At 41.1% G+C, this 20389-nt stretch overlaps 2 protein-coding genes across 4 annotated transcripts in view; one reads left to right on the top strand and one right to left on the bottom strand.

Moving 5' to 3' along the window:
- The window catches only part of TMEM67 (transmembrane protein 67), a 32291-nt gene extending 22666 nt beyond the window's left edge, over window positions 1–9625 (bottom strand). The window contains exons 1-8 of the mRNA XM_041413045.1: window positions 9459–9625; window positions 7440–7528; window positions 5928–6021; window positions 4400–4499; window positions 3884–3953; window positions 3703–3777; window positions 2430–2492; window positions 2–156 (exon numbers count right to left, since the gene is read on the bottom strand). Of these exons, the coding sequence (XP_041268979.1) occupies window positions 2–156; window positions 2430–2492; window positions 3703–3777; window positions 3884–3953; window positions 4400–4499; window positions 5928–6021; window positions 7440–7528; window positions 9459–9624 (812 nt within the window). The 5' untranslated portion in view covers window position 9625. The remainder of the gene's footprint in view (window position 1; window positions 157–2429; window positions 2493–3702; window positions 3778–3883; window positions 3954–4399; window positions 4500–5927; window positions 6022–7439; window positions 7529–9458) is intronic.
- A 1650-nt stretch (window positions 9626–11275) lies between these two features.
- RBM12B (RNA binding motif protein 12B) lies at window positions 11276–17599 on the top strand. 3 transcript variants are annotated; one of them, XM_041412556.1, is made up of 3 exons: window positions 11276–11407; window positions 14213–14258; window positions 14935–17599. In XM_041412556.1, the coding sequence occupies exon 3, from the start codon at window positions 14963–14965 to the stop codon at window positions 17060–17062; it is 2100 nt and encodes a 699-aa protein (XP_041268490.1). In that variant the 5' UTR covers window positions 11276–11407; window positions 14213–14258; window positions 14935–14962; the 3' UTR covers window positions 17063–17599. The 3 variants fall into 3 exon arrangements, with proteins under 3 accessions (XP_041268490.1, XP_041268492.1, XP_041268491.1); XM_041412558.1 differs by lacking the exon at window positions 14213–14258 and having other exon boundaries at window positions 11346–11407; XM_041412557.1 differs by lacking the exons at window positions 11276–11407; window positions 14213–14258 and adding an exon at window positions 14357–14491.
- Window positions 17600–20389: the final 2790 nt, after the last annotated feature.

Below are 20389 nucleotides of genomic sequence, written 5' to 3'. Positions count from 1 at the left end.
CCAGTAGGGTACTGAATGAATGACGCCTACCCTTGCTGTACTGACAAAAATATACTGAAACAAACCACAGGCATCAGTACTTGAAGAACTCAATGAGTTCATATTCATCACACACATATTTCCAAGAGCTTGGCATGCTGTTAGATTAGAGTACAACTGCAGTGGAGAAACACAAGAACACAGAAAAAAAGTATTTAATTACTCCTCCCTTTTGTGAGGCAGTTATAAAATTAAAGTTATTTTTAAGAAGCCACTCCTAAGCCTTTGTGTTCACTTGAAAGTAATTTCATTTTGTCAACACCTACTATTTTCTTCCATGTATTCAGGCACCATATTTTTATAGATCTGCAGATGGCAGCATGAAATCAACACTCTCACTTTTTCAGCTTATTTTAGTTGCATCTGCTAGATGGTAAAAAAGTGAAAGAAATGTCAAAATCTGCACTTGGAAAACAAAGTAAGAATCAAAATGTTTAATACTACTAGACTGTATGGCAAAGATTACTCCTTCAAAAACCTCAGACTGACAACTATAGATGCATGTAGTGTAAGTATTTTACATACATCTTCAGTTTCATGTACCTTGTTTATTTTGGTAAACACACCAGTGCCAAGTGGTAAGCAGAGGTGACACCTGGCATCTGTGGGCAGGGGTCACTGCACTGGTATTACCTTGACACCTCCTTACCCCCATTTGTGTGGGTCAGACCAGCAGCTGCTCATCTCATGCAGGCAGCACCTCTGAATGGCTGAGCAGGGTGAGGCAGACAAACAGGATAAACTGATGCCAGTGATAAAGAATGGGACCAGTGGAAGAATACATCTCAGAGCTGTGTGTATGAGATGGTGACAGGAGCAGCTGCAAAGGTGATCTGGGAAAATTCTGAACAAAAGTCTACTGAAATACTGAGAGAACACCTGCCAGCCTGGGAACATGGCCTGGGAGTCTGAAACATCCTTGAGAAGTACAGCTGGGTACCTTCAGAGACCTCCTGAGATACCATCAATAAGCACAAATCCAAGGAATTGTAACAGCAACCTATCATCTGGAAAGATGAAAAAGAGTCTAGACGAGGGTTAGGGTTTAGAAGAGGGAAAACATGCCAAAAGAGTAGGAATAGGCAACTGCTATTGATGGTTGTACATGATAAAGTAGAAGAACAGTCTGGAAAAAACAAAGACTAGCCTGAGATATAAAATGTCATCTATTGGCTGCTCCAGGTGGTGCTGCCCTACACCACCTCATGCGTCTCTGATATAAAAGCTACTTTTTACCCAAAATGGAGAGTGAATCTGTCCCTGCCTCTCATCTCTCTCTCAATCCCTACACACAGAGGGAGTCCCCTACACCAACTTTTCTATGAGCTCTCCTAGGCAAGTTACCAGACTGTGGCTAGGGATGCCTGACTGCCTCCAAATTCTGCAATGTTGATGATCATCTTTGAAGTGAAACTTCATCTGTCATCAGTTTTGAGGCCCCACTCCTCAGAGTGGTTTCTTGAGTACTATATTGGTACTATTTGGAATAATACACACATATGGCTAATTCATCATAAGCACCTTTGCTGCTTTCCTAGTGATCATTTTGTAGCAGCCTGTAATACTGAAATGCATGCCTGCTGCTACAATTGACTGCTGCTACCACTGCAGTACATATATACACTTGCTTCACTAATCATAACTCTGCTCACTTTACCAGTAGTAACTTGCAGTAATCTCTAATAAAAAAAAAAAAGTAGGAAATAAGACTCCATGTGCTCGTGCACTATGGAATCCTGCAAATCCTTACTGTGATCTTTAGAGATTTCTTGACCAGGTAATCCTTTGGGTTGTGACAGATAGTAGAACCTGAGAAGTTAAAATCTGATCTTCAGGAGAGCAATACAGAAGGAAAATGAGAATGTGTGATAACAGAATTGGTAAAAGGGAGGCAGAGGCACATGCCCTTCACAAGTGTCTGTGACTGTTGCCGTAGCCACTCTTTCACTCATGGTTACTGTCGCCCAGAGCAACAAAATGGTAAATAACACTTGCATACAGAAAGCAAAGTAAAGCTAAAAAGTGTGGTTCCATGGTTATGAATAACTGAAAATCAACTAAGAGGTAAAGAGCAGGTGCCAGTAAATACTGGATATGCTCATTTATATCCAAAAATATGGATAGCAGGTCACATAAGACCGAATATTTAAGGATTTTTTCTTTAACACCATTCACCTTGTGAAAATTCCAACACTATAGACTTGCATTAATATTGATTAGCCCTCAATATTTCTATGCATTCTGTATATATAGTTATTTCTTTTCTATTCTCATCTCAAAATAAAATTATTTAAAAATAAGCAAGGTAAGTTCCAAATATAAAAGTGACATACTTTTACAGAGTACCATCCTGTATAAAAATGCAAACTGTAAACATTAATGAAACTCACCCAACAGGCAAAGGCTGAGGACTGAAGGTTTTTCAGAAACCATGCTGATGCCAGTGTTATACCCTGTAAATAAGGAACTTGTTCACTGTCTTTGTTCACAACAACTCCTACATAACGTAACAGTCTGGAAAACTATGTCAGCTACAAGATGCTACTTATTTTTTTCTAAGACTGTTCTGTCATTTGTAAATATCTCAGTCTAACAATATCAGTTCAAAACACAACCATAATGCAATAATTTCTTTCACTTCACTAAATTGGACAAAATATTACAGGAAAAGAGCTGAAATATTTAAGCTTTGAATATGGATTCTGTGATGCAGAAGTTTTCTTTATCACACAAGGGAAGTACTAACAAATTCAAGGGTAAGATGTTGACTTGATGAAAAATCTAACTCAGGACCAAATTTGCCAAATTAATTAGTTCCTCCTTTTTATAATCTCCTTTTTATAACTACTACATTGGGACTATACATAGCCTTTATACATACTGTAAACAACTGAAAAGACATTTTCAATAAAATATTACTTAGAAGATGGCATTTTCAGGAAGCAAATGAATGTTTGATATCCGAAAAACTGAAGACTGCTTTTCACTTTCTTTCAAGTGGTAGCTTTTAACATCAACTCATTTAGGAGCAAAATGCATTTCTTAGCCACACAGCATATCGTGAATTCAGAACTACCTGGAAAATGGTCCTAACTTTGATCAGATTTCACAGTTAACGAAAGTTCATTAGCTAAAACAATGAAAAGCTTCAAGCTTGTCAGTAGACCATATTCTCATTCATTAGCCAATTCAAGGAGTTCAGCAATTTCGTAGACAATCTCAAACTTTATAGGTGCCCATTTTGTTCTGTAAGCTCTAAGATCAAGCAGTAAACCCAAACCTTGTATTTTTTTTCACATGTTTTACACAAATACAAATTTTATATAGTAAAAAAGTCCAGAGGCACTCATGGTCTCTTCAGCATGTTTTTGTGATACAAGAGTAAGCTGTAAATGCACACAATTAATACAAAAGGCCACGTGCTACTAGTTTTGATACTAAAGTAATGTAAATTACTTCCCTTTTTCAGTTTCCAAAATGGCAAGAATTTTTAAAAGCTTACTCCATTATAACAATGCTTGCTTAGTGTCCATACCTGCACTCTATCGTGATGCAAATGACCTTGCCATCACTGGGATCAGACAAAACAAAAGGGAATTTGAAATATTTACTGAAAGTAAGTAATGAGAAAGCTTAAAAGTGTTTTAGAATAAATACACTTACTAGCTGTGCAAAACGAACAGCTGCAACTCCCTTTGGGGGTAAGCCTTCACGAGCCAAGAAACACAACCCCCCAGTCTGAAAGAAATAAAAGAATAAAAAAATATTAATAAGATATTGATACACTTGTCAAAATAACTTTTCTTTTTCTGAACTTCAATACAATAACCATTCTTCTACTTACTAGAATGTTTGGGCTGTTGCAGTCACAAGACTTGCTTACTTGGATGAATGTCTTTTCACATCTTGCACACCTGTGGATCACAAACATCAAGAATGCACTTAAAATGTAATCAAGTATGATATTTAGTCCTCAGAGAAAGCTGATTACATAGCATGCCCAGGAACAGCATCAGCAACTTCACTAGTTTGAACTGAAATTCAAAAGTGATTACTGATTTGTTTCTACTATCAGTGAAGTAGAAAATAAATCAAATAATAGTTTATCAGAGTAAGAATTCTCTTCTGCTTCCAAGCCAAAGCCTTCTTTTTAGTCACACTAAAGCAAGACAAAAAAACCAAGCTGCTGGCCATATAAGGACTTCAGTGAGCTCAAAACACGGTGGGTTTGATACAGGGTTTCCAATTCCCTGCCTTCAAAACTGTGATCCCAAAGACACAGTCTGTGCCTCAGGAATATTCCATTTCAACCAGCGTGACATGTCCAAATTTATCATCAAAAAAGGCAAAGAGCACCCACCTGCTTCCTGATGCATCTGAGGCAGAGAAGGACTGCTCACTTCCATTACAATGTATGCACAATGCTTCATCAAGCAAAACACCATCGATGCTTCTTTCCACTAAGCAGAAAAGAAAAGCAACTCTGATAAAACTGCCTGATGCAGTGTCACACAGTTCAAGATAAATGAGAAAAAATGCAGCATCTGTGCAGATCTAAAATAAATTCAAAGAGTTTATTTTGAAAAAATCAAGACCACAACATGCAAATAACATCCACTATAAATGCACATTCATGCATGTATGTATGTGTGCACTGCTTATAGCTGTGCACATGCAGTTTAGTTTTAAATGTGAAATGCAACATTTCCTGTCTAATTTGGCTGTTCCTCTTTTATTTATTCTGAAAACAAACAAAGGCCTCACTGCAAAGCAAAAATTCAAAACAACAAGTTTGCAAATTACTGGGGGAAAAAATTACATTTCATCTGAAATGATTCACGGAAATGTCACAATTTCCAAGTTTCAAAACTGCATCTTCCACCAACTATATAACCTGGCAAGAGATTTCAAACCTAATTATTAAAAAAATCCAAAGAGAATAAAAAACATACAGTACTAATGTTCTTCCTGCATGTCAAATTACAGAATCAGCTTTGCTCTCAATATTTTACCATAAAGGCCTGGAATGTATTTTTTAACTCTGATAAAGTTTAAAGTAGAAGAGTGGTATCCAGTGTTTTCCAGATTCCTAGGAAAATTTAAAATTATTGAGCTGGAAAACAGTGATTCTCCAATATACTCTGTTAGAAATACAACCAAAGTGGACATTTGTAATACTTATTCAGAGAATTACAGGCATTCCACATCTCTGAAAATAAGGAAACCTAGAGGTTCCAAGAGCTTTTATGTTTTACACCACTGATGAAAACTGTACTTTGCTCTTATGTTTCTACCACACAAAATAAGCAAAAATCCATTTACCTTAAACACTAAATTTAACATTATTTTTCTATCTACTGAAAGTCATCTGCAACTACTAGAGAGCATCAGGTAAGAAGCACAGGTATAGGGAAGCACATCTCAGAAAGCCACAGGTACAAGTGTCTCAGGGAGGCATGAAATCCACTGACACTAATGCACAGCCAATTGCTTGATTTGCTCAGCCTGTTCTCTTCCACCTACTCATGCAGGTGTAATTCCTTTACTGCTCTTTATACTTCAAAACATTGTAATGTTTTTATAGTCTATATTGATATTGTTTTTATTCCAACTTTAATTACTCCATCCATTGCCAAAGAGCTTGAAGGAAGTGATACACCAGTATTCATTTATAGAATGTTTGCATAATAGTTTTTATTGCAATGAGCAATGGTACAGATTTATCTGTTGTCTTTCATGACAATTAAGATCAAGATCAATGTTGAATTTTTACATTAGATAAGAAAACATGTAAAATTTTCTTTCTTACTGAACAGAAGAGCATATCTTAGTAAACTCAAATAGCTAAACCAAGTGTTATAATCTCATAATTGGCATACGTTTTTTACCTAATATTTCATTACTGGGGCATTTGCAATTTCCTTTTGAAGTCAGGCCTTTGGGGCAAGTAATACAATTCCATCCATCTTGAGTAACTCCACTCTAAAATAAAATATAAAATTATTAGAATTTTCAAAAGTATAGAGATCACCCAGTATCTGTGAAGAATGCCTTATCCAGCTTTGAGTTACTAGAAAATGTGTTCAGATAAAACATCAATAACATTCATGAAGCTTTTAAAGATAAAAAAAGGCTAAACAATCTGGCAAAAGCAATTTCTAGCAGACACACAAAAAAAGTTAAGCCCTTCCAAACCTGTCAGCTTACATCCTTCAGGAAAAATGGAAAGTAAAATGTTTAAAAAGAGGTACATTGAATAAACATAATAATGCATAAACAGACATTTTGCATATAAACTGAATATTGCAAATGCATATAAATACACAGAAGTAATGGAAATGGAAGAGTTCTAAAGTGAAGCAGCTTTTATAATTGTTTGGAATTTTGTACCTACCCAGACAGTTCACATCTTATTTTTCACTATGAAGTAAATGCATTACAGATAAAAACCACGGAGGAAGTTGAAGGATGAACTCTCATCCTCAAGTACTACTGATGTTACTCCCTTCTCCACTATGATCATTTTACCTTTGCAAAAGCCTTGGCAGTAGATCAAAGGCAAATGCCACCATTGCAGGAAAGAGGAAAAACCAGCAAAAGATCACAACATGAAAGGGTATGTGCCAAAGTCTTTGTCTAACAGAGCAAGAAGATGGAAAGAAAAGGAAAATTACCTACTAAGCCCATTAGCCACTGAACACTTAACTCAGGCAAGTAAGCTGCTCTCTTGAGAGTTTTTCTATAGCTATTGAAGAGAAAGAAGTATTCAGGAAGGCTTCACTCTCAAGAGTTGATTTGATGGAAAAATACATTTTTTTGCTTGCTACAGCTTTGCTGGTTTAGCCTGGTGAGATTGTGACACAAAATTGTAATTTAGTTTGTCAAGGAAGGTCAGAAGAACTGATCAAACTATAAATATAATTAAAGTAACGTAGTAGGAGCAGCTCATTTTGAAGCAAGAAGATGAAATATTGTGGATTTTGAAGACACAGCCTGAATATTACAATAATAGTATTTCCATAAATAATTAATATATAAATTAAGATATCTTTGAGCTGAAAAGCATCTTCAGCATTGTACAGTTGTGCTCTCTGGACAAGGTCAAAGCAGAGAAGATAAGTAGTGGAAGGAACTTAAACACTTAAAAAATTCTTATTTTGTCTGTGGGGTCAAATTTGTAAAGAAAAAAGCAAAATAATAGAAATAGACAACTCTAAATTGTAAAAAAATACTGCATGTAAGCAGGGTCTTAAAATTACCAATCAAAGACTATTACACAAAAATATTTTAAATTAATGAAAAGTAACTTGCAGTCAGGATAAAATTTAAAATTGGAAAACCCATAATTGTTATGATTAGTATTCTATTATTGTGGCAAACATGAAACATTAAGTACTTACCATATTTTCTGGGCATTTTTCACAAGTAACAGAGAACCCACCATTACTAGAAACCATCCTGTATCCTGGCTCACATTCACAGGAACTGCCTGAAGAAAAAAAACCAAATGCATTTTTAATCCATATAGAACTGACTGATTGTAACAGAATACTAAGAACAATTACTATTGTTCTCAAGAGATCAAGATGGATTATTAGATAGACACATAAAACACTTGAGTGAGAGGTGAATGAAAATAATCTTTTTAAAGAATGCCCATGCTACAGTTTGCACACAGATGTTTTAGGACAATGTTACAAGGCTGACCTACCAGGGTGGAACAGAGACACAGAGCTTGTATTTTGTGGGGTTTTCAATTAAACCAAATTTTACCTGTTGGTCTGTAATAGATATAATCTCTCCATCTAAATCTTGCCACAGCCTTTCCTCTCTACAACACCAGTATTAAATGTTTGTATACAGTTTTTATTTTTTCAATTTGAAGTCAGTCAGTCCTAAAACCAAAATGTGTTCCTATGAAAAGGTTTTTCAAAATATAACTGTTGTATGAAAAGTTGTTTTAAACTCAAGGCTTTAAAAATTGTGCATGGGGATCAAGGTTTATATTGAATGGTTTTCAGTGAGTGAACACAATACACTTAACATTTCGTACGAAATTAAACACTATTTTTATGGCATAGTATAACGCCCACCTGCTAGTGCTCAACAACTATTTTTTTTAGAAACTTTTCCTGTCTCAGTGTCATGAATTTCTCTCTCTACTTTTAAACACATACCACAAACTGAAATTGATTACATCTACTGATAAACTGTTTTTATCGTTTAAGCTTATTTACCTATGCAGGCAAAAATAATGTCAAATTCTGTAGAAAGTTTTATAACTTTAAAGTACATTCTAACGAGACCAACTGTACAGAAACGTTTGTCAAAGTGATCAAACATTTCTACTTAATTCTAAAGAAGAAAAAGCCCACATGATTAGATCAATTAAAAGTTTGAGTTGTGACACTCACAGTGACAATACCTGGATTTTTAGGCACGCCACCTGAAAGCAAAATCCAGGCTGATGAGCTAGCCGTGGAATGTATAGGCAATCACAAGTGGAATTCAGCCAAGATGCAAACAGCACTGAGCAGCACCTACCTACACTGCTCCAGTCAGATCTGCAGGAAAAAATAAACCCTTGACCTCCCCTTGGAATTTTCCTCTCCTTGAAGCCCTTCATTTAGAGGAAGATTCAGCCTAAAAAGGAGCTGTGGATCTAGACACCCACATTATCAGGAGATCTGAAAACAAATAGTGTATTTTTTTGCAGTAAGTGAACTGTGGGATTAGTCTTTAGGGCAGCACGGTGGTGGTGAAGGTGAGCAGCTTTCACTCAGCAACTGTGGACGGAGCCCTGCACATCTCTGCTTCCCACTGCAGTACCAGCTCTGGAGAGAGATGTTCTTGGGTCTTAGTCTCAAATCACACACACCAGAGAACTCCCACTCTTGTTGGACTGTGTATTTTATGAAAGATGAATCCTTTAATAACTCTTTATGCCCTAAAGAAAGCAGCCAACGGTCTGTATTTTCCATTTAGCACTGTCAGGCTGTGCTGTATCTGCTGCAAGTTCCTGTGTGGGACCTGGACTAGCACAGGCACAGCCTGAGGATCTGACACTTGGTATCTCACACATTCAGGTCTGACTAGGAGTTTCTAGTTACAGAAGTGTTCGAGAACATAAATTCAGGGTCCTGTAGAATTTTACAGATGAACAATGCAAATACAATATAATGCTTGAGGTAAAAAAGGTTATTAGAAAAAGGCTGAACGTCATTTCTCTGAGCTGTATCTCAGATACATCACAGCTGTGCTGGGGCCTCTCAGGGATCCTGGCCTTTTCGCGGCTTTCCCAGACCTGTTTCAGGCTGCGGCTGTTTTACCGCCACAGCCCGAGCCCCGACTGCGCAGCTCCCGCTGCTGGCGGCGGATTCAGCGCGGAGCCGCCCGAGCCCCGCCTCCCCATCGCTCACCGCCGGCGCTCTGCCGCTGGTGGGCCCCGCAGGGCGCGCAGGCCAGGCGGGAGCTGTCGAAGTAGTGGTCGGCGCCGCAGTCGGCGGGGCGCTGGAGCGGGAGGGAGAAGCCGCGGGCGACGGGCAGCGCCGCCGACACCGCCATGAGCAGCGCGGCGGCGGCCATGGCCCCGGGGCTCCGCGTCGCCATGGCCACCGCGCGCCCGCCCGCGCGCGCCGATTGGCCAGAGCAGCGCGTACGGCGAGCGCCGGGGGCCCGCCGCCGCAACACGCGAAGCGTCCGCGGGGCGCGGCGAGGGAGGGCGCGGAAGCCCGAGTTCATGTGCTTGGTCTAATGAGAGTTTTGTTCGTCTTGTGCGAGACCAGGAGCGAGAAACGAGGGGACAGCGAGGCCTGGTTTGCACTCTCCGGTGCCTCGTCTCTAGAATTAGTGCACAGTGTATCATCCCAATGGAACACGTGCTTGTAATTGAAGTGGTAACTAGGTGAAAACACAAAATGCCTAGAGCAATGGATGCTCAGCCAGTGTTACTCCCCGTACCTTTTACACCTTTGTCACAACTCTTGTTCACATCCCACAGAAGCACGGAATGAGTCCGGCTGGAAAGGACCACAGAGGGCCACCTGGTGCAACCTCCCTGCTCAAGCAGCGCCATCCCAGAGCACATGGCACAGCACTGCCACCAGAGTTCTTGAATATCTCCAGTGAGGGAGACTCCACAGCCTCTCTGAGCAGCCTGCTCCAGTGCACCTGCACAGGAAAGTTCTTCATGCTCAGGTGGAACCTTCTGTGCATGTTTCTGCCTGCTGCCTTTTGTCTCACTCCCTCAGATGTTACCAAAACTTTGCAAGACACTGTGTCCTGGACTTTAGTTATTTCTCATTGTCCCTCTCCTGCATGCTAATTGCCTAACTATTATGATTTTCGACATTAGCATGTTTTATTTCTTATTGGATTTATTTGGTTGGCTCAACAACTGTTAAAAGGTTTCCTTTATGTTTTCAAGTCGAATTACCTGTCTCCAGGCTCACGTTCATGTAAATTCGACCGTGTAAAGATGCAACTTTTTACCGGTGTGCTTGGTTTGTGGAAACCTCCACCTTGCACCCCGCACAGAATAAACAGTGCCTTTTTTCTAAACAAGACTCTATCTGTGTTGAGAGAGCTCCTAAAGTCGGCAACATTGCTAGGTGAATTTACCGTAATAGTGCAGGGGTTTTTTTCCTGCCTAAAATGGAGAAGTACTGCACAAGGCAGGTAGGATAAACATTAGGATAAATATATCTCGCTTGCACAACCAAAGTACTTCCCCTCTGCCCTTCCCTTTACTTCATCTTGAACGCTTCCTTCTTCTCCATCGCTCCATCCCTGCCTTCCCTTCCCGTCACACCGCAGGCTGGAGGCAGCCTGAGCCGCGTTACAAACCGTGCCAGGGTTATGGGACGCGCAGCGCGGAGCGGCGCCTGAGGCTTGGCACCGACGGCAGCGAGCCTGAGCACGGCGCACGGCGCGGCAGCGGCGCCCGGCCGCCGAGCGAGCGATCCCGGTACACAGCTGTGCCACGGGACAGGCCCATCAGTACACAGCCAGTCACAGCGACCTGTCACTGCACAGATCCATCAGTACAGAGCCACAGTCACACCGATCTGTCACGGCACAGCTCCCTCAGGTCTACTCTGACGGAGACCGCACACGCGCCTCCAGGGCAGAAAGCGCATGCGCACTGCCTGCAGCGAGGCTTTCACGCGCGCGCCGATGGGGCTCGCGGTCTGCGCACGCTCGCTGCAGCGGAGGGTGGGGGGCGGAGTCGACCCGCCGGGAGGGTGCGCGCGCAGGTCCGCGCTCGCGCAGCGCAGCTTCCCCTCAGCGTTGGGGGGGGCAGTGGAGGCGGCGCCATCTTGGCGGAGCCGTGCCGGGAGCTGCGGCGCTCGTCCGAGCGGCGTGTCCGGTGGGTGCGTGGATGGATGGCGTGAGGGACCCGGCTCGCCTCTCCGGGGTGCGGCGCGTGGCCGAGGGCGGCGCGGAGTCTGCCGGTTCTCGGTTACCCGACCCTCGCGGAACCGCTGCGCGGCCGCTCCGTGTGCCCCGGCCTTCTCGCGTCCCTGGGCTTCCCACCCCGCTTCCCCGCTCCCGGTGCTTCCCTCAGCCCTGTCCCGGTGTCGGGAAGCAGACGGGCTTCTTCGTGGGGGCGCAGCAGCGGCGGCTCTGGCGGGCCGCGGCGCATGGCGCGGGGCAGCCTCCCCTCGCCCCGTCCCCTGCCCTGCCGCCCGCGGCGGGGCTCTCCAGCAGCGCTGGGGCCGGCGGGGCGACGTGCTCGGAAGCGGTGCCGTGCTACATTCGACCGTGTAGCGGGTCCAGCTCCAGAGCTCACTCATGTTTTCCTTCAGCACTGTGCAAAGTGCTGTTCGCAGCAGCCTGCTTCCTCTGTTAAGGCTGATTTTTATTCTATACTGGTTCATTTTCGTAGACGGGGTGTTTCTGTGGGTGTTCTTTCTAGCTTGCAGTCTGTGTAATCTTTCAGTGTTATGACAAAAATCCTAGTCTAGTGCAGACTTAGTTTCCTACCGCGTTTACAAGTTGTGGATTATTTTAATGGCTTTAATGTTTGGAATTTCCTGAGACTGGAAGAATAGGTATTGTACTGTTTTCTAGCCAATTTTGCTCATATATAAACATAAAATTGTACACTTCTGTGCTTTTAAGCTGTGGCATGAAGTTGTTTATTCTCCAAATCCTTGCTCTCTGAAGTCCTTGTTCAGTTAATGAATTGCTCTTACTTTTCATGACAAGTCAACTCTTTTTGGTTATGCACTTTCAATTTGGATGGCTTGTCTGTGCTTTCTACCCATGTGTGATGGTTTACTATACAGTAAGAGCTGTTATTTGAACTTGCATTTGTTTATGGACTTCTTAGAGATCCTGTTATGTTCTGGAACCACTGGTCTGGTTTTCACCACTGAAGGTTGTGTATTGTATCCCTGGTGCATCCTGGAGAACTTGCTGTTTATCACCAAAGAATTATGGAGGAGAGCTGTTGTGAATGATGTTTAAAAATTGGGATAAGAAAGCGGAGTTGTGAATCCAGAAGTACTACAGATTAAATACATCGTGAAGTAGCAGGGCAGCGGATTTGCTTTTTCAAGACGTGAAGGTGCTGTATGAAAATTCTGCCCTTGAATTCTCCATGCTTTTTGGCACTGTCGTTGCATCTGTTGAGAAGACACGTTGTAAAGTGTTCTGGGTCTGGCTGGGATGGAGTTAACGTTCTTCACAGCAGCCCATGCGGCTCAGTTTGGATTTGTGGCTAAAAGAATGCTGACAACACATCGGTGTTTTGGCTGTGGCCGAACAGCACTCGCGCAGTATCAAGGCTTTATCAATTTCCCCTACTCTGTTCCTACAGTGAGTGTGCTCAGAGTAGGTGAGAAGCTGGGAGGGAACATGCCTGGGACAGCTGACCCAAACTCACCAAAGGGATATTCTCTGACATGTAACATCATGCTGGGCAACAAAAACTGAGGTAGAGGAAGAAGTATTTTAATGGTTTTGGTTTCTTTGGGAGGATTTTTTCTTGGCTCCCAAGGCAGTTGTTATTTGGAGGAAGGCTGGACATCAGTCAGCCTGTGGGACGTGGTGAGTGATTTCCTTTGTTTTGTGTTTTTCTTTCCACTGATGAAACTGTCTTTATCTTGACCCACAAGTTTTCTCGACTTTGTTCTTTCCCATCCCACCGATGGGGACGAGGAGTGAACAATCAGCTGCGTGGGTGCCTGGCTGCTGGCTGGGGTCGACTCACCACAAAAGTACAGAGAACAGATGGTCTTTAGGGAAGTTTCTAAATGGGCAGTTGTTTTCTGTTGTGCTTATGGAGTACTGGTGCAGAAGTGACATGGAGTCCATTGGTGACAGAATTTGGGCTTTGCTCTTGTTCAGGTGGAGTGACAGTAATGGTTATTGGTAGGTAACTCATCATCAGGATCTAGTGCTTTACAGAGCAAAGGTTGTTGAAGGAGTGTTTGCAGATGCTCGGAGCATTGGGCTGTTGTGTTTTAAAGGAATGCTGTCATTTGCTACAGAGGCTTGTGTTTGTTCTGAGAATATTGTTCTATTTATTGTGTGATGTTAGAAAATGTTGAAAATCAGGGTATGATAAGTCAGTGTATTCAAGGTTTTCTTGTTCTTATGTTTGAAAGGCAGTAGAGTAAGGATTTAGGGAAAATGCTGAAGTTGGCTTTGTAAATTCAGGTACTTTCTGAGGTTTCTCTCTGTTGGATATTTTTGCTCTTTCATGATGGGCTTCACTGTGTATGTTAAGTGCAGTGCTGGACTGGTGAGTAGCATACTCTTGGAAAGTTTGAAACCAGGTGGATTTCAGAAGAATGGACATCGTGTAATCCTCAGATGGACCTAAGCACCTTTCAAGAACTCAGCTGAGAACTGTTCCCTCGATGCACTGTCAGTCTGTTTCATTGCATCAGTTCCGTGTGGCACAATCGATGACCAAGTAATCTCATCGTATTTTCATCATTTCCAGAAGTCAACTTAAATTTTGAATTTCTTTTGCTTCTAAAATGGAAAGAGAAAGATGCGGTGCATGGCATCTTGGAACACGGAAGGAGTTCTTCACATGGGTTCATAACATGCTTGGCTTTAGTATTAGCCACTGCTATGGACAGGCTGCAGCAGTGTAGCACAGTGTGTAAAGCAAAGTACAGGTATCAGCCATTAATTATGTTTCGTTTTCTTTCCACAGTTAAGTTGATTTTACAGAATTTATCAGGTCTCCAAAGCAGAAACAGGTAAGCTGTCAAAAGCTTAACACTTCTCACTGAGTATTGTGACAAGATCATACACAGCCTTTTTTCCTCACAGACTTGTGGCTGGCAACTAGGATATGCTTGTGGCCACTGCAGTTAATACTCTGACTACACCAAAGAGACAACATTTTTGAATGCTGAGAAAACACACATTATTGAAGAGAACTGATCACTGGGTAGAGCAACTTGTCAAAGCAGTAAAGTCATCACTGTTTGTGAGTTACTTCATTTTCCAGTGACATAGTTATTCTTTTTCCTTTCTCCTTTTATCAATTAGTGTCCTGTTCAAAAGTAAACTGGATTTTTTTTGTTCCTTAGGAGTGGGCAGAGTTACATAGTAACTATGCCGTGAAAGACTTGAGGTGCTCTTTAGGTATTGTGGATGGTGAGGAGTGACTTAGGTGGATTTTGTTGCCCTTAGGGTAGGGAATATTGATAGATTTGTGCACGAGTGCCGGTGGAGTAGCTAATTGTTCTGACTAATCAACATTCAGTGAATTGTTTTAATCTTGTTCTCGTGAACTTGTGGGTTTTTTGATACCTTCTCTCTTGATGAGACAAGGGCATTCATTAAAAAGGCTCTAGCTTCTTAAGTGATAAGATACTGTAATAGCTGAGTACTAAAGACGTGCTATCATGTGTACCTTTTTGTCTGCAGGTGATTTTTGCTGTGGGTTGAGCTCAGCATGGCTGTAGTCATCCGTTTACAGGGGCTTCCTGTTGTTGCGGGTCCTCCAGATATTCGTCGTTTCTTCTTGGGATTGAATATTCCCGATGGAGGTGTGCATATTATTGGAGGAGAGATTGGGGAGGCTTTTATTATATTTGCAACAGATGAAGATGCACGGCGTGCCATGAGCTGTTCGGGAGGGTTTATCAAGGACTCGCGCATAGAGCTCTTTCTCAGCAGCAAGGCAGAGATGCAGAGTACCATAGAAATGAGCCGGAAACGATTTGACCGCGGGGGACGAGAAACTATGTCTGGCTCTAGAAGAACAGGTACTAATGGTTCTAGTACATCAGGTGTTGGAGATATACCACATTTAGTTACAGCTTCTCCAAAAGGAATAAGAAAACCTAGTTACGGACCACCAAATCGCCTGGAGGCTGGTTTCCACACCAATGGCACAAGATACGGTGATATGGGTATACCTAAGTCAAACTATCAGTTAAGAAAGGATTCCCACCTGTTTAACCCGGATGATCGTTACTTATTTCTACGTGGTATACCTTACTCTGCAACAGAAGTTGAAGTACGTGCTTTCCTTTCGGGGATACGTGTGGATGGAGTGATTCTGATAAAGCACCGCAATGGTTTAAACAATGGTGATTGCTTGGTAAAATGTGCTACACCTGGTGATGCCTTAGAAGGACTTAAACGTCATAGACAGTACATGGGTCAGAGGTTTATAGAAATCAGTCCCACTACAGAGGAACGGTGGATTGAATGCGGTGGGCGGATAGACGTGCCAGATGAAATGGATCACTTTTTGTGTGAAGACCATTCTCCAAGAAGTTCAGGCTACATGCATTCAAGGAAGCATTCTCGTTCAAGGTCACCAAGGAGACAAAGAACACATTCTCGTTCATCTCCTGGCCAGGAATATTACATACACTTAAGAAATCTATCTTTTAATGTGGAAAAGAGAGATTTGAGAGATTTTTTTCCTGAACTGGATATACACAGCAAACAGATTAAGATTCTAACAGATAAGCATCAGAAAAGGACTAGAGATGCCTTTGTGGTGTTAAGGAGCGAGAGAGAATATCAGGCTGCTTTGGAATGTCATAGAAAGGTTCTTCTCAATCGTCCTGTGTACATTTTTCCAATTTCAAGAAAGTCAATGTTGAAAATAATTGACTCTTGTGAGAGGAAAAGATCACCGGACAGAGATCATTTTGGACAGGCCATATCAGAAAAAAGTTACCGGGAAGGTCATTCCAGCCCTAAGAATTGTGTTTATGTAAGGAATTTTCCATTTGATGTGTCAAAAATTGAAGTGCAGAAGTTCTTTTCAAGATTTGATATTGATGAAGATGATATTTACTTGCTCTATGATGAAAAAGGAGTTGGACTGGGAGAAGCACTAGTGAAGTTTAAATCCGAAGAACAAGCTATGAAAGCAGAAAATTTAAACCGTCAAACATTTTTGGGAACAGAAGTCTTAATAAGACTTATATCTCAAGATCAGATGCAGAAGTTCGGTGTTGCTGCATCATTATCTGCACCAAATGAAATGCATGGTCATTCACATCCGTATGACAGAGGTGACCTCTCCCGTCCAGTTGGTTCACCATCTGGGCCACCGCAAGGGCCACCCATGCATTCTTTTGGTCCCCCTGGGAACTTCAGGCATCATTCTGAATTTAGACATCCCCCTGAGGACTTCATGTGCCCTCCTAAGGATTTTAGGGGTCCACCACCCCTCATGGATTTTGGTGGTGACAGTGAACCTTTTGGCAGAATGGAGTTTGGGAATAATAAAATGGGAAATTTTCCTGAAGGAAGATTTATGCCAGATCCAAATTTCAGTGGTGGTTCTGAACGTGTTGTTCCTATTCTGTTGAAAAATTTACCTTTTAAAGCTACTCCTAATGAGATTCTGGACTTTTTCTATGGCTATAGAGTGATACCGGAGTCAGTTTCTGTGCAGTACAATGAACAAGGATTACCTTCTGGTGATGCCATTGTTGCTATGACAAACTATGAGGAAGCTATGGCTGCTATTAACGAACTGAATGATAGGCCCATTGGTCCACGGAAAGTTAAGTTAAGTTTGCTGTAAAGGAGGAAAAGATGCTCTAATAACACATTCTAGGTTTGCCAGTATTGACAGTTATTTTAACTTTTAATTACTGGAAGATGCAAAACAAAGTTTCCATCAACGGTTGTAAATAATACCCAGTTCAGTTGTTTAGCTCTTGGTTGAAATACCTGTAGGACATTGACTGTCATACATAAGGTATAAAAGGATGGAGTTGTAATGCTTTGGGTTTTTTTTTAAGATTAATTCCAGTCTTATGTCTTTGCATCAAATAAAAACATAAGTGCTGGCTGACCAGCACAAACGGTTGACTAGCTGACCACACAAACGGTTCAAATAGAAGATTTTCAGTGCTACCTGCATTAGTAAATGACACTTCTTACTGAGGTTAGCTTAATAAAATTTTGAAATTACTGATTTTTTTTTTGGTTTCCTTTTGTGTAAACTTTTCAGGTTTTATTCGGTTTCATATGTTTGCAGGCATTCCTGTTTTAAGAGCTTGCTGTTCTCATTAGCTGGCTTTGCAACTTTTTTAAAATAAAAAGGAAAATGCCATTTAAATGTGTGTCTTATCTTTAAAACTTGTATAGTTAATGATCTCAGTTATTATGCTCTGTAGATCTGGGTCTTGGTGAGAATGATGCTGGCTGCTTCATCTGGAAAGAGTGAACTGGTAGTTTGTCAACACAGCAAAGGATGGGTAGTTGACAGAGATTGCAGGGGCTGTTTTCATCAGTTAGGCTTTTTTCTCACCTAGTACCTTGAGGCAGAAAATCAATGTTGGAATTAGATCAAGAATTCTGACTTCAGTGGTTTTGTTTTATCTTCACATGCTGTGTAATATGAATACTAACTGGCTGATGATGCCTGGATGTATTCCAGGTCAATCTGTGATTAGTTTTAACTGACATCTGTCACTGGCAACCAAGCTGACAACTGTTGTTTTCTTACGTAATAAAATAAATGCTTATGTCAGCATTTATAACTTGTTGTTTTCATTGGTTTATTACCAGCATGTTTAAATTTTAGGAAGAAATAAAAGCTTGGAAAAGCTGTGTCTTCAAAATTAAGGCTTAGTAGGAAACTTACTGTGTGGGCAAGGACTTTTATTGACATTACAACTGTGCAATACAGTATCTGTAGTACTAAAGGATTAAGTCTCAGTCCCCTCAAACTGAGACAAGAAAGTTGCAGCCTGGCAGTGAAAACTTCTAACCTTTGCTTGTTCAATAACCAGAATTCCTAAATTCATGGAGAAGGGAAGTCTCTATTCCAGTTCCCTCCTCAAAGCAGGTTTTGGCTCAAATGGGCTACTCAGGGCCTTGTCTATTGCCTCTATAATAGCTTTAAGGACAGAGCTGTCCAGGCAGCCTTTCTGCAGAATGGTCCCCCCTCACTGGTGGTCAAATCTTTATTACTTTATGTGAAGTCATCCTTGTGGTTGGAGAACTTCCATGCCAACTGTTTGGTACAAGAAAACAAATGAAATTTTTTGTTCTGTAATATTTAAAAGGTTAGTGTAGCTTTATTCTTCTGCACATTATTCTGTATTTTAACTGCCAAAAAGACAGCTTTTTGAATGATAATGCAAGGTTTGTATATGTAACAGATTCCTCTGAGCAAAGAAACGTAATGGCCAAGTTTTCAAATCTGAACGCATTCTGGTTTTTGCTTTCTGGTAGGAATTAGCTTCAGAATCACAGAGTGCTGAATCCTCCTCTGAACTAGAAGGAATTAAAACCCAACAATTTTGTGCTTTATTTAATAGCTACTTTAAAAGAGATCAAGGAGCCAGAAGATGTTGCAGGAAAAATAAAGACATGAGAATTCTCAAACTTTCCTGACCATCATGTTGAAAACTTCAGTGTGACTGTTCCTGTAAGCCAGCATCTTTGCTACTAAGCTGTGTTGAAAATGTGAATACCATTAACTTCTCCAGTTAATCACTTTTAGATGACTTGTTGATTTTAAAGTGCTTCTTGTTATTACCCAGTAGATTTCAAACTTGGAGGTTGGAAAGGTAAGAGAGTTTAGTAGGTTGCTTTACCAGTAAAGTATCAGAATATCTTTTTTAAAAAAAAAATCTGTTTTCAGAACAGGTTAAGAGTAATTGCTGATAAGATACCATTAGTTTTTCAGATGGTAAACTCCCCCCCACCCCCTCGACTGCATGAACATATAAAAAAGTATTATAAAGCTTATTATGGCAGAGGTCATAATTAAGGCATTACAACATAGTCTTTTGTTTGCCCTGCAGCTGATGGGTATTTAATTTAATTTAAAGCAAGATTAGAGTTTATGACTACTTTAGGTTAATCTGACTACTTAGGTCTGATTGAAAGACCAAAAAAAAATTACTTTTTCACAGTCTGCATCTCAAAGTATGTACAGATGCACCGAAGCGTAGGAAACCTGGGAAGGGAAGCCAGTACATCACTTAAATAAAAAGGTTCACAGGACAGCTGGTGCTTAGTTTACAGCTGTTATCTGGTTGGTGTTTTGGGTCTGTGTGTCTGTCAGCCTCTGTTCCCCCTGCCTCTCCAGACTGGGCATTATGTTCTGATTCTGCCTCAATAGATGGTACAGGTGTGTGGTGTGAGGACAGCATTTCCTGATAACTGGGTTTTATAACATCAGATGTTTAGTGTTTGGAGGCACTATATTTCCAGTACAAAGGACAAACCAGAGACTGCCTATAATTACATGGCTTGAAGTCCTGTGCTTCCTTTTTAAGTACCATCCATATCATAAGGAGTAACAAATGAAATGATACAGTTGGTGATGCTTATAGAAAACATGGGCAATTTCCTTCATTATGTCTTCTCTGAAGTTGCTTTTGCTACCATTGTCCAAAATTTCTGGTGTAAAAGAGAACAGTTTCTGTTGTCAAAAACTAGAAATAGTGATCACCTACGAAAGCAGCTTGAGGCATTTAGGGAAGGTCTAACAGGACAGTCTGAGACCCTTAATCCCTAAGGAATGTGCCAGTGTGTTCAACAGAGAGGTAAAACAGTCTAGGCAAGAATGGATCCAAGTTAGCATCATCTAGGTGCCAGTAATAAAAAATACAAATGAGTGAATGGAGTAACTGCAAGTCAGTCTTACAGTATGCACTTGTACCATGAGAAAATTCTTTGCCTAAAATCTGAAAAAGCATCTTTATGTGATATTTAATTCTTTACTAACATCCTAAATTGTTATTCTGGCTTCGGCTTCTGGTGAAGTATTTTAGTCAGGGACCTTTCATCTGTAGTTTTGAGGTCACAATTTCTGTGCGTCATGCAAAGTTAAGACATCACACATGCAGGACGAAGTTGCTCAACACTGTACTTTTCTGGAAGTTTTTCT

This window comes from Onychostruthus taczanowskii, unplaced genomic scaffold, assembly GCF_017590055.1.
Source record: "Onychostruthus taczanowskii isolate IOZ18803 unplaced genomic scaffold, ASM1759005v1 scaffold4, whole genome shotgun sequence".
NCBI classification, from domain to species: domain Eukaryota; kingdom Metazoa; phylum Chordata; class Aves; order Passeriformes; family Passeridae; genus Onychostruthus; species Onychostruthus taczanowskii.
This window is presented reverse-complemented; position numbering and strand designations above follow the sequence as displayed.